This window comes from Lynx canadensis, chromosome A2 (genome assembly GCF_007474595.2).
Source record: "Lynx canadensis isolate LIC74 chromosome A2, mLynCan4.pri.v2, whole genome shotgun sequence".
In the NCBI taxonomy this organism is placed as follows: Eukaryota; Metazoa; Chordata; class Mammalia; order Carnivora; family Felidae; genus Lynx; species Lynx canadensis.
In genome coordinates this window covers 81,470,780-81,484,768 of record NC_044304.2, presented here as the reverse complement: position 1 = coordinate 81,484,768, position 13,989 = coordinate 81,470,780, and the positions used below count along the sequence as shown (strand labels likewise).

The following is a 13,989-nucleotide window of genomic DNA, read 5'->3' as shown; positions in this document are numbered from 1 at the left end:
AGCAAGTGACAAATGTAGGATCTGAACTCAGGCACTCTTATCTCCAGAGCATGCATGTTAACTCTAACACTATGTATATTATTTGGTAATCCACAGTGAAGGGATGAGCAATATACCAGAAGCACAGTGTTTGAATCTATTGTAATTAGAAAACTAATACGATATTTAAACTGAAAAAGAAAATTAGAAACAAACTTGTCCAATGCCAAACCCACTTCCTTATTTTAGATGAGTGGTTCTCAAAGTATGGAGTGCTGGAACCATGTCTACTTGTAAAAAGGAAGGTAGGCTGTGGAAGTATGTTTCAAATGTACCAGTTGAGGAACAACTGTGCACTTGATGGCCATGCTTAATTGTTCATAATGGTTTGAAAAATTAAGATAATAAAAATACAGAGATCTTGGAAGAAGCTGATAGCATTTTCTAATGTCCATCAAATTTTTGATTTCCTAGAAAAATTATCATTTTGTTTTAACGTTTATTTATTTATTTTGAGACAGAGGGAGAGAGAGAATCCCAAGCAGGCTCCACGTTGTCAATGCAGAACCCAACGCAGGGGCTCATTTCTATGAACCGCAAGATCATGAGCCCAAATCAAGAGGCGAATGCTTAACTGACTCAGCCACCCAGCCGCCCCAAGCAATTATCATTTTATATAGTTCTGAAACACGGAAGTCAAGGGCCTCAGGTGAAAGCAATATATATCAAAATGAAGATTTAGGTTTGATGGTGGTTCATCTATGTCTAAAAAGTTGTAAACTAGCAAAAGTGGGTAAATAATTTGGAAAGAATGCTATAATCTGCTTACTGTAATAGAGAAAAAAATATTTATGGCAAATAGATACAATAAATTTAATTTAGGGAAAATTGTTTTAAGTAAGTCAAGATTTATATTACTTTAATTTGATAAGCTCAAGGCTCAAGACACTAAATAAAAATTACACTTTGATTTTCTTCACTATTTTACATAAGGAAATTTGCTAATTATTTTAGTTAACTATGTAAGACCAGATAGCATGCAATTTATATATCTTCTCTTCAAAAATTTCCTTAGAAACGGTCTCTAAATGGAAAATACTTACATTTTGAAATTCAAGTAAGAGTGTCCTAATGAAGTAGTCTGTTCTTGCTTGTTCAGCTTCCTAAATACAGGAAAAGTGAGTCAGTGAGAACACTGAAACCAAAACATCCACACACCAAAACAAACAAAAACCACGTATTTAAAGTCTACAATATAAAATTAACCTTTGAAATTCCAGATATATCTAGTAATTACAAAAACAACCATTCTAAAAGTCACTGATTTGTCTACTCAACTTTGCTGTTCTGATGGGCAAACAGGTAAATTAATGGGCAAGGCAATATTCTAGTAAATCTTTATTTACAAAACAGGCAGTGGACTAGACTGACCTATGCATAGCGTGTCCACGTCTGGTCTAAGTGGTTACATGCAGCGACATGCAACCGAGTCCCTCCTAGCTAGTCCTCCATGACCCAACACTTTACCCTCTTTCTCATCCCCAAATCAAAAGTGCTCCTGATACTGTCTTTTCTCAGTCTCAAAAACTGATTGTCAAGAAGTCAAGTCACTTACTATGGTTATTTTCACCAGCTTGCTTTCTAATTACAAACTTGATTTTTATTTACATCAGTAATAACAAGTACTGAGTTGCTGGAAACAACCACAAGACATACAAATTACTTTCCATCTGAAATCTCGAAAGAAGAAATTTGCTTCTTCAGTATGGATCAATCCCAATATTGACAAATCAAACCAGCTATCGCTAATCAAATCAAACTTATTCAAAAGATGATTAAATTATCATTTCGTTCACTCTGAAAAATCATCCAAAAAAGGTCATAGTTTTCCAAATTATAATCTGTTTCTTTACTCATTATAGTAAGGTCTTTTAATTTTTATTTATTTATTTTTGAGAAAGAGCAAGAGAGTGAGAGAAAAAATGCATGCACGAGCAGGGGAGGGGCAGAGAGAGGAAGAGAGAGAATCCCAAACAGGCTCCATGCTGACACTGCAGAGCCCAATGTGGAGCTCAGACATACTAACTGTGAGGTCATGACGTGAGCCAAAATCAGGAGAAGGATGTTTAACTAACTGAGACCCTCCTCTACTCATTATTTTAAATGTTGTTTACTATTCTTGATCCCCAACTCTTCAAAAATTTCAACTCATTTAGCTGTTGAATGTTAAGCACTATACATTTTCACTTGAATTGTAACATTTAGTACAGATATCTTATTGTATTTAAACTTACAAATGTTCAACACAACTACATTGCACAGAAAATAGATTTCCTGAACAGTTCAGGGGCATAATATTGTAGAATACTTTATAGATTGGTGAGAGGGGAGGTGCTCTCTCACAGAAATACATAATGTGGTATGTATTGGTTTTTATCCATTCCAAATAGCATGACATGCAGTAGGATTTAAAATTATATTTAACCCACAAACAGTTAATTCTAACCAGGACTTAAGAATACTGGCTGCTTATTAAATCCAGGCAGTTCAATTATGTGTTATAGTTAACATTACAAAAATCGCATTGTATTTATAAAGCAGACTGTCCACACACCTCAAGTCCTTTCTACAGCAACCTAGAAAGCAATAAACTTTGTATGGAATTTAAAAGTCATTAAGTAGAAAAAATTCATAAAACCATGGACTTCTTGAACTCACCAGTGAAAATAAAATCACAGAAATTATATTTTACTTAACCATGGAAAACATAGTTACAAACCAGCAATTCTCAGTTGGAGAATGTAACAGTTAATTCCATGTGTCAATGTGGCTGGGTCACAGAGCGCCTAGATGTTTGGTCAAACATTATTCCTTGTGTTCCTGTAAAGGTGTCTTTGGGTGAGATTAACATTTAAATCAGTGGACTCTGAGTAAGGCAGACTGCCCTCTATAGTATGTATGGGTGGCCCTCCATCCAGTTAGGGCCTGAACAGAACAAAAAGACCAACCTCGCCCAAGTGAAATTCTCCACTAACCTACTTTCATGGGCAAGGATGGCTCTTCAGTTCTACAGCAGACTGTCTTTACACTAGAACTGAGTATCAGCTCTTCTGGGTCTCCGCCTTGCCTACCTTTTAGCTCTCTTGGTCTCCAGACTAGATCTAAAGCACAACTCTCCTGAGTCTGCAGCCTGGCTGACCACTCTACAGATTTTGGACTTGCCAGCTTCCATGATCCTGTGAGCCAGTTCCATATAATAAATCTTTTTCTCTGTATATATGCATATCCTACTGGTTCTATTTCTCTGGGAAACCCTAACCAATACAGGGAAGTTATTTAATTCTCATCTATGTTCAGTCATGGTCTTTGAGTATGAGTAAATAAGACAACATATTTCTTTCAGGTGATTAAGAAAGATGCCATTGGGTGTAACCAAAAAGCAAATTGTTGGTTCTATTCTAAAGTTCACGTATATTTTACTTCCTTTTTAAAAAATGTTTCCCTTCATTCTTTTTCCTTTAAATTCATTTACTTAGATTTCTGCTGTGTTTTAGAACTTGAATTTATTAACTCATTTCCAGAGCTAACATATTAGGTATATGTTCAAGCCCTACATCGGGCTCTGTGCTGACCATGTGGAGTCTACTTGGGCTTCTCTCTCTCTCCCTCTCTCTGCCCCTCCCACACCCTCTCCCTCTCAAAGTAAATAAATGAACTGAAAAGTTAAAAAAAAAATAGATCATTCAAAGGACAGTTAAGTTACTGTTTACTCTTTTTATTAATGTTCATTTTTGAGAGAGAGAGAGAGAGACAAAGAGAGCAGGGGAGGGGCAGAGATGGAGACAGAATCCAAAAAAGGCTCCAAGCTCTGAGCTATTAGCGCAGAGCCCAACAAAGGGCTTGAATCCATGAACCGTGAGATCATGACCTGATAAGAAGTCAGATGCTTAACTGACTGAGCCACCCAGGCGCCCCTGTTTACTCTTATATATGTAACACTTATCATCAACTTATATACAAAGACTAACACTAAATTAACATAATAAGTTACTAGGAAATTACACATTTATGAAGTCATTTTCAAAGTTTAATTTAAAGCTGTATAAAAGCAAACATTATTATTAACATTTATTATAATTAAGTACAGATTTATGTGGAAATACTGAATGCTTGGCTTATGTAAAACTAGGTTCATTCCATATTATATTCTTCAGTCTAGCATCCCAAATTTCTGATTAAATAATATATATATAAATAGGTACTTACACAAGAAATTTTAAATGGTGCAAATGTTATAGGTTCTTCTCCATACAAAGGCCAATAGCGTTCACATTTTTTCTGTTATTCGAACAAAAAGAAGTAAGTTAATCCATATGATAGAATTTTTCTTGAACTTTTACAAATATTTTGTGCCCGATTATTCAGCTTCTTGCCCTTCCCAGAAAACACAGAAACTGACATCAGATTAGAAAAAAGTTTACTTTAACTCATGTACCATATTAGTATAAGGAAAATTCAAATCACCACATAATTTGTTTTCTGAGTTTGATGTATGTGTCATAATTCTAGAAGATCACACTTAAGTTTTACTTAATATTTATTCTCTGTAAATATATTAGCACTTCCAACATTCAAGTCTTTGGAATTGATGCTGGAGGGGATCACAATGGTTTTAAAACTAATTTCACCTGGACACAGTATAAAAAAACACCAATGTTGAAAACTTCATATTAAGAATTTTGTTCTCTTCTGAAGATAGTATGAACAAAAACAAAAAAATGTAGTGGTATTATCTGACAGAAATCAGAATATTCAAGCTATAACCTGATGATAATTAATAAAAATTATTTCATTAAACTCATTTTCATTTGCTCAATTTTATTCCTGTTTTAAATTATGTCTCTATTTCAGTCCATAAATAATATTCTACTTACAACACCATTAAACATCTGAAGACTAATAATATGGTATCTATTAAGTGTATCATAAAATGAAATGTAAAACTGTAAAAAAAAAAGTTTATGTGCCTTTTTAGAGATTATTATGTTCCTTGTATCAAATAAAACCAATAGCAGAACACAAAAAAGAAGTATCTACTTTAACTACTTAGAATGTAATAAAGGACCAGGAACATATATCCCTAGAAATGATGAAACGGACACTCCACAGTTATTTTAAGTGTTAACAGGTATACATACCCTTCCCATCTCAAATTCTCGACAGGCCATTACAATGATCTAAAAAGAAGTGGGGGATGGGATGAGATGAAGAATGTATCAGCTAAACACAATTTTACTTTTTTAAATAAAATACAAATTCCAAGAATTACGTTTTATTCTGAACAAAATTATACCTGGCCTGTCAAAATAAGTAGGTTTTTAAATTTTTTTTTTAATGTTTATTTATCTTTGAGAGAGAGAGAGAGAGACAGAGTGTGAGTAGGGGAGGGGCAGAGAGAGAGGGAGACACAAATCTGAAGCAGCCTCCAGGCTCTAAGCCGTCAGCACAGAGCCCAACGTGGGGCTCGAACCCATGGAGCATGAGATCATAACTTGAGCTGAGGTTGGGCATTTAACTGACTGAGCCACCCAGGCACCCATCAAAATTAAGTAGTTTTAACATTAAAAGTAGGCATTAAAGCATGTTCAAAATCACGCCTTCTATTTTTTTTTTTTTTGAAGTTTGTTTATTTATGAGAGAAGGAGAGACAGATAGCATGAGTTGGGAGGGGCAGAGAGAGAAGGAGACTCAGAATCTGAAGCAGGCTCCAGGCTCTGAGCTGTCAGCACAATGCCCAACATGAGGCTTGAACTCACAAACCATGAGATCATGACCTGAGCCAAAGTCAGATGCTTAACCGACTGAACCACCCAGGCGCCCCAAAATCACACCTTCCAAACAAGGGATAACTATATAGCAACAAATTAAATTGGCTTCAATTAGCATTATATATGAATTAAATTTTAGGACTTTTATAGATCTACCTCTGACTTGAAATTATATTAAAATATCACTTTTAGGGTATTTACTTACCCAACCAAAAAGCACCATGAAATATTTTAAATATATTTCATAAAATTATCTGAAGGTTTAATGCATTTAATACTGTCTTTAAACATAAATGTTATTGGATTTGCTTCCCCATCCCAACATTTGACAATGTTTCAAACATATAGCGAAGTTGAAATAATTTTACGGTAAATACTGTATAGCCACCATCTATAGTCTACCATTAACATTTCACCGTATTCGTTCTATCACATAGCTATCCCTCTATCCATCTATATAAATCCATCTTAGTTGGTAGCTGTCTTGTTAGTTACTGACTTTAGAAAAGAAAGTATTATCACACTCTCTTCTTAAAATATTTTGACTAACTTGTCAGTGTTGAATGAGACATCCTAGACTTCAGTTTCTGTCTTTTTAGTAAACATTAGCAATAAGTAACATATCATTATGGCTAGAAGGTCTTCTCATTCCATACTCAGTAAAACATCTTATGTCATTACATGTAATACTTCTCAAAATAGATTATGAAAAGTAAATTACTTACTACAACATTGTACTCCCATATCATCCTCCAAAAATCTATTACTGTATTTGCTAACGGTCCTTGGGTTGCCACATACGCTTTTGGCCCATAAACACCCTAAAATGGTTAAAAGTAAATTTCATATTTATTATAGTTACCAAAAATATTTCCTTACCTAAATTTTAATGTTTAAATTTTCTTAGTAATACTCCTCTTTTCACTGGAAGTATTTCCAAATAATTTTAGCACATAAAAGCATGACAAAATATATTCAATTCATTTCAGCTTTTTGTGAAGTACTATTTTTGTGTATGTATTAGACCTGGCACACAGAATTAATAATTAAACTGCTTTATGCTAATTTACAAATTATTATTTACCTGTCTCTTCAAAAAGTGCCTAATACCCCAATACATAGTCCATAAAGCTAACTGTACAGAAACATAAAAAGCATGCTTTGATTCTAAAAACAAGAGTAAAACTACCTAATAGTTCCTTCTTAGCCAGATTCGTCCATAGATACCTTCAATTATCTACTCAATTTAAAAGATTTATTGTGTGCCTATTATATATATATCTAACAACAAACCTGGGAATATACCAAATAAAACAGTGGACTAAAATACTAAAGCAGCACATAGTTGAATCACACGATAAATCAGTGTTACTAAGTGGAATTAAAAACGACAACTTTTTTTGTTTTTAAATATTTTATATTTAAGTAACCTCTACACTCAACATGGGGTTGAACTTACAACCCTGAGATCACGAGTCAGATGCTCCACTGACTGAGCCAGCCAGGGGCCCTGAAAAGCTAGAACTTTTAACAAATGTCCTTACAAAACAGTATCAACGTAACAACATCCGAAACAGCAAACCACCTACAGATTAGTTTTGGGTTTTGCCATAATTTTAATAAAACTAATTTTTTTGAGGGAAAAAAGTTTTTATTTTAAACCATGACAGTTTATTGTTGACACAGGTAATATTAATATTACCATATACCTCGTACCACCATAATATTTTGATCAACAAAATATTTTTTATATCTATAAATACCAAATATAAAATAAGTAATTATTATACTGTCATTCAAAAACAAAGAACAGCTAATGGAACAAAGTAGTCTTTTATTTAATCAAGTAGCATTTTGCATTTTTTTAAAGTTTATTTATTTTGGGGGGGGGAGGGGCAGAGAGAGAATTCCAAGCAGGCTCCACCCTGTTAGCACAGAGCCCAACACAGGGCTCAAACTCATGAACACACCAAACTGTGAGATCATGACCCAAGCACCTCAAGTAGCAGTTTGCACTGGTCTATTGACAGCTATGTATGAACATGACTACTTTTCACCTAAGAGTATCTAAAAAAGGTTCTCTACATAAGGATTGTATTTAATCTTTTTTAAATTTTATTTAAATCCAAGTTAGTTAACATATAGTGTAATAATGATTTCAGGAGTAGAATTTAGTGGTTCATCACTTACCTAACACCCTGTGCTAATCCCAACAAGTGCCCTCCTTAATGCCCATCACCCATATAGTCCATCCCCTCCAACCCTGATCCTCCACTAGCAACCTTCAGTTTGTTCTCTGTATTTAAGAGTCTAATCGTTTGCCTCCATCTCTATTTTTATAAGACTGTATTTTTTTTAATCTTATATTCACTTGTATTGCCACTTGAAACAGAGACATTTGCCAAAAGGTTTTCATCTAAGTTTATATTCTGTAATTTTAAATCAGTATTACCCAGTAATTCTATCTAGCCCTGATAATTTATCCTAAGAAATGATTCAAAAGAATAACAATGTTCATTGCAATATTACCAACAAGAAAAATTGGAAACAACCTATATAGTTCAACAACAGGGAACAACCATGTATGTGCATTTCTGTACATTTGTGTACATAAACTTTGTCAAAGGGACAATGGAGAAGATGATTTAGTAACCAGTAAACTGTTTATAAGCTTTAAATGTAAAAAAAGAAACAAAATAGAAAACCATCTCAACTTTCATGAAACTGAGCAAAACTCTAACTTTATGAGTAAGGTTAGAAGGAAATCACATATGGGAATGCAAGCTGATACAGCCACTCTGGAAAACAGTATGGGGGTTCCTCAAACAATTAAAAATAGAACTACCCTACGACCCAGCAATTACACTACTAGGTATTTATTCAAGGGGTTATAGGTATGCTGTTTCAAAGGCACACATGCACCCCAATGTTTATAGCAGCGCTATTAACAATGCCAAAGTATGAAAGAGCCCAAATGTCCATCGATGGATGAATGGATAAAGAAGATGCGGTGTGTGTATACACGTACAATGGAGTATTACTCGGCAATCAAAAAGAATGAAATCTTGCCATTTGCGACTATGTGGATGGAACTGGAGGGTATTACGCTAAGTGAAATGAGTCAGAGAAAACAAAAATCATATGACTTAACTCGTATGAGGACTTTAAGAGACAAAACCAATGAACATAAGGGAAGGGAAACAAAAATAATATAAAAACATGGAGGGGGACAAAACAGAAGAGACTCATAAATATGGAGAAGAAACTGAGGGTTAGTGGAGGGGTTTTGGGAGGGGGGATGGGCTAAATGGGTAAGGGGCACTAAGGAATCTACTCCTGAAATCATTGTTGCACTATATGCTAACTAATTTGGATGTAAATTTTTAAAAAATAAAAAATAAAATTAAAAAAAAAGGAAATCACATAAAAGTGTGATTTTATTTTTCTTCGTTTTCTTTTTTTTTTTTTTTTTTGCTCTTGGTATTTAGGAAATTTAAAAAAATTTCATAAAACTATTATGCAGGAAGACATTAAGTAGGGCAGAGAAACACCATTTGAAGTTAATACATACCTTAATAAAATTTGCATTGATATAGTCTGAATCTTGAGAAGGAGTCTTTAAAGTCAACTTAACTCGGCTGTGATCAACTACAAGGAAAAGAAAAAGGATTTCATAAATTATGTCCTGTTGGTAGACAGGTGTTTTCTAATAAACCACAAGTAAGATTAAATAAGTAATTCAAAATATTGTCTTTAAAAAACAATTAATGAAAATTGACTCTAGATACCAGCAGGGTAATTTCTAACATCACATTTATAGAAAATAAGTCTATAGTAACAAAAATATGATGATGTAAAGTTGTGTTTTAAAGCTGTAATCAGGGGCGCCTGGGTGGCGCAGTTGGTTGAGCATCCGACTTCAGCCAGGTCACGATCTCGCGGTCCGTGAGTTCGAGCCCCGCGTCGGGCTCTGGGCTGATGGCTCAGAGCCTGGAGCCTGTTTCCGATTCTGTGTCTCCCTCTCTCTCTGCCCCTCCCCCGTTCACGCTCTGTCTCTCTCTGTCCCAAAAATAAATAAACGTTGAAAAAAAAAAAAAAATAAAGCTGTAATCAAAATAATCTCAGGAACTCTTTTAAAATACAAACTCCTGGGCATCATCCCACATTTGCTAGACAAGAGCCCAGGGTGAAGCCTCTGCAGTTTTTAACAAGCATTATGAGGTAGTGAACACTAACCAGTGATGTACAAGCTCATTTGCCAAAATTCTTATTAGGAAATGTAGCTTTCATATTTCACAAGAAATTATAAAAATTAATTAACTATGATAAATAAATGAATTATGATGATGCATAAAAAGTGCTCAAGGGGTGCCTGGATGGCTCAGTTGGTTAAGCATCCGACTTCAGCTCAAGTCATGATCTCACAGTTCGTGGGTTCAAACCCAGCATTGGGCTCTGTGCTGACAGCTCAGAGCCTGGAGCCTGCTTTGGATTCTGTGTCTCCCTCTCTCTCTACCCTTCCCTCTCTCTCTCAAAAATAAAATAAAACCATCTTTAAAAAATTAAATAATAAATAAAGTGTTCAATAATGCAGTTGGCAATAATATTATTAAGTAATGCCAACTTAAGGTAAAAAAAAGTTTACAATGAAGTTCAAAAGTGTAAACTTCATTACTTTTATAAAATTGTTATTTTATTTTTTATAATTTTTGAGAGAGAGAGAGTGAGCGCTATGATCGGGACAGAGGGAGAGAGAGAGAATCTAAAGCAGGCTCCACACTCTGCCGAGCTAGACACGGGGCTCAATCCCACAACACTGGATCATGACCTGAGCTGAAATCAAGAGTCAGACGCTCAACTGAGCTACCTAGGTGCCCCTGCAATTTTATTTTTTTATCTAATAAATTATTTATTTTTCATAATTTACATACAAGTTAGCACACGGTGCAACAAAGATTTCAGGAGTAGATTTTTTAAGCCCCTTACCCATTTAGCCCATCCCCCTCCCACAATCTTTCCAGCAACCCTGTTTGCTCTCTATATTTAAGAGTCTTTTGTTTTGTCCCCCTCCTTTTTATATTATTTTTGCTTCCCTTCCTTTATGTTCATCTGTTCTGTCTTAAAGTCCTCATATGAATGAAGTCATATAGTTTTTGTCCTTCTCTAATTTCACTTAGCATAATACCCTCCAGTTCTATCCACATAGTTGCAAATGGCAAGATTTCATTCTTTTTGATCACCGAGTCATACTCCATTGTATACACACACACACACACACACACACACACACACACACACACCCCACATCTTCTTTATCCATTCATCCATCGATGAACATTTGGGTTCTTTCATACTTTGGCTATTGTTAATAGCGCTGCTATAAACATTGGGGTGCATGTGCGCCTTTGAAACAGCACACCTATAATCCCTTGGATAAATACCTAGTAGTGCAATTGCTAGGTCATAGGGTAGTTCTATTTTTAATTGTTTGAGGACCCTCCATACTGTTTTCCAGAGTGGCTACACCAGCTTGCATTCCCACCAGCAATGCAAAAGAGATCCTAAGAGATCCTCTTTCTCCACATCCTCGCCAACATCTGTTGTTGCCTGAGTTGTTAATGTTAGTCATTCTGATGGGTGTGAGGTTGTATCTCACTGTGGTTTGATTTAAATTTCCCAGATGATGAGGGATGTTGAGCATTTTATCATGTGTCAGTTGGCCATCTAGATGTCTTCTTCGGAGAAGTGTCTGTTCATGTCTTTTGCCCATTTCTTCACTGGATTGTTTGTTTTTTGGGTGTTGAGTTTGGTAAGTTCTTTATAAATTTTGGATACCAACCCTTTATCTGATATGTTGTTTGCAAATACTTTCTCCCATTCCATTGGTTGCCTTTTAGTTTTGTTAATTGTTTCCTTCACTGTGCAGAAGCTCTTTATTGTGATGAGGTCCCGGTAGTTCATTTTTATTTTGGTTTCCCTGATCTCCAGAGACATGTTGAGTAAGAAGATGCTGTGGCCGAGGTCAAAGAGGTTTTTGCCTGCTTTCTCTCCTCTAGGATTTTGATAGCTTCCTGTCTTAGGTTTAGGTCTTTCATCCATTTTGAGTGTATTTTTGTATTTGGTGTAAGAAAGTGATCCAGTTAATTTTTCTGCATGTCGCTGTCCAGTTTTCCCAGCACCATTTGCTGAAGAGATTGTCTTATTCCATTGGATATTCTTTCCTGCTTTGTCAAAGATTAGTTGGCCATACGTTTGTGGGTCCTTTTGTAGGTTCTGTATTCTGTTCCAGTGATCTGTTTGTTTTTGTGCTGCAATTTTATTTTTTAAATAAAATATGTATCTGATTTTTTTAAATGAGATTTAAGAAAAAAGTATAAAATAAATTATCCCCCATCCATAAAGTCCAGGTCTCTCCTTCCCCCATCCATAAAGTCCAGGTCTCTCCTTCCCAACAAAGACACTTCTAAGGTTCTTTTTTCCTTCCAAAAGTAATTTTTATGCATATAACTACATACTTAGAAAAACTATGCAAGTGCGTTCATAACATATACATGTTCTGTATCTCACTTTTCAGTTAATTGTATAACCTAGAACTCTTCCCAGAGCTAATACAGATCTATCTTGCTCAATGTTATATGAAATCCATTATAAATAGATATCTCATTATTTATTTAACCAGCTATACTACTGCTGGGCCATTTTTTCCTATTAGAAATACTACCACAATGAACTCACTGCTATAAGTGGTATAGGGTAAGTTTCTAACAGAAGAAAAAAACTTATCTTCTAAAAGGTATATACAGACTTAGACAATTCAGATGCTATATGTGAGAGTGACAGGATATTATACCTTTTAATAGTTAACTTCTAAGAAGTAAAAATCTCAGACTTGTATTTCTTGAACTATGCAAATGGTTGTACATTTTCATACAGTTATTGGTTATATTTCTTTTACCATAAATTCTTGTTTATATCCTCTGCACATTTTTATCTATGTCTATGTTTTCCTACTGATGTATATGAAAAATTGGTCTTTAGTACATGTAGTGCAAATAGTTTTGTTCTAGTTTGTGTTGATTCTTAAAAACTCTTTATTTAGAGGCGCCTGGGTGACTCAGTCTGTTGAAAGTCTGACTCTTGTTTTCAGCTCAAGTCATGATCCCAAGGTTGTGGGATCAAGCTCTGCTTCGAGCTCTACACTGGGCTCTGCATTGAGCATGGAGCCTGCTTAAGATTCTCTCTCCCTCTCTCTCTCTCCCTCCTTCTGCCCCTTACCCCAGCTCACATTCTCTCTTTTAAAAAAAACAAGCAAACAGCACCCTTTTTATTTAGAACTAATTTTAGAATTAAAGAAAAATCGCAAAAATAGTAGAGAAAATTCCTATATCCCTCGCTCAGCTTCCCTTAATGTTAATATCTTACATAACTATCAGTTATCAAAATCAGAAAATTAACATTGTCACACAACTAGTAATTAAACAACAGACTGCATACAAATTTCACCAATTAAAAACAATTTTTTTCTTACGAGGATCCCACATTTAGTTGTTACTTCTCCTTAGTTTCTTCCAATCTATAATAGTTCCTTTGACTAATTTTTTTCCTATGTTTGGAATGAGGTTTTGCATTTTGGTAAGAACACCAGAGAACAATGATGTGTCCTCAGTGAGAAGACACACCAAGGGGTTTATGATGTCAATGTCCTATTACTTGTGATGTCAACCTTGATTACTTGGTTAATAGGTGTCACCTGGTTGTCTCCACTATAAAGTTAATATCTTTCTGTTTGTAGCAATAAATATTTGGGGGGAGATACTTTGAGCCTATGAAATCCTAAAGTAGTAGGAATGCCTAATATTCATGAGTCTCTAGATTAGAAAGAACCACAACATGTAATATGTAAAATGCCACCATCACATTACAGTCCTTCCTAATCCAGAGACAATGAATATTAAAGGCAATTAAAATACAAAATGACAAATACAAAAATGGTAATAAGATATGAATAAGACTTCTTAACAAAACTCTTAAAAGTCAGCTAATGAATAACTACTTTGTCAATGACTCAAATTTTATCTATCAGTACTAAAAGCCCAGTTCTGCTGAGTTTATTAGTTTTTGGTGAAATCTTTGTAAATCTGTAGGAAGAGATATCTAAGAAAGACATACTAGCCTCCAATTC

At 34.8% G+C, this 13,989-nt stretch overlaps 1 protein-coding gene across 6 annotated transcripts in view; it reads right to left on the bottom strand.

The window, feature by feature from the left end:
* The window catches only part of PTPN12 (protein tyrosine phosphatase non-receptor type 12), a 103,413-nt gene that overhangs the window by 39,947 nt on the left and 49,477 nt on the right, over nucleotides 1–13,989 (bottom strand). For 4 of the 6 annotated variants that reach the window (XR_003967128.1, XM_030307836.1, XM_030307833.1 and 1 more), the window contains exons 3-7: nucleotides 9,379–9,455; nucleotides 6,533–6,628; nucleotides 5,178–5,216; nucleotides 4,246–4,317; nucleotides 1,083–1,142 (exon numbers count right to left, since the gene is read on the bottom strand). Coding sequence is in view for 5 of the 6 variants with exons in the window: in XM_030307836.1 (XP_030163696.1) it covers nucleotides 1,083–1,142; nucleotides 4,246–4,317; nucleotides 5,178–5,216; nucleotides 6,533–6,628; nucleotides 9,379–9,455 (344 nt within the window). In the remaining variant the exon portion in view is untranslated. The remainder of the gene's footprint in view (nucleotides 1–1,082; nucleotides 1,143–4,245; nucleotides 4,318–5,177; nucleotides 5,217–6,532; nucleotides 6,629–9,378; nucleotides 9,456–13,989) is intronic. The other 2 variants (XM_030307834.1, XM_030307835.1) reach the window with 2 other exon arrangements.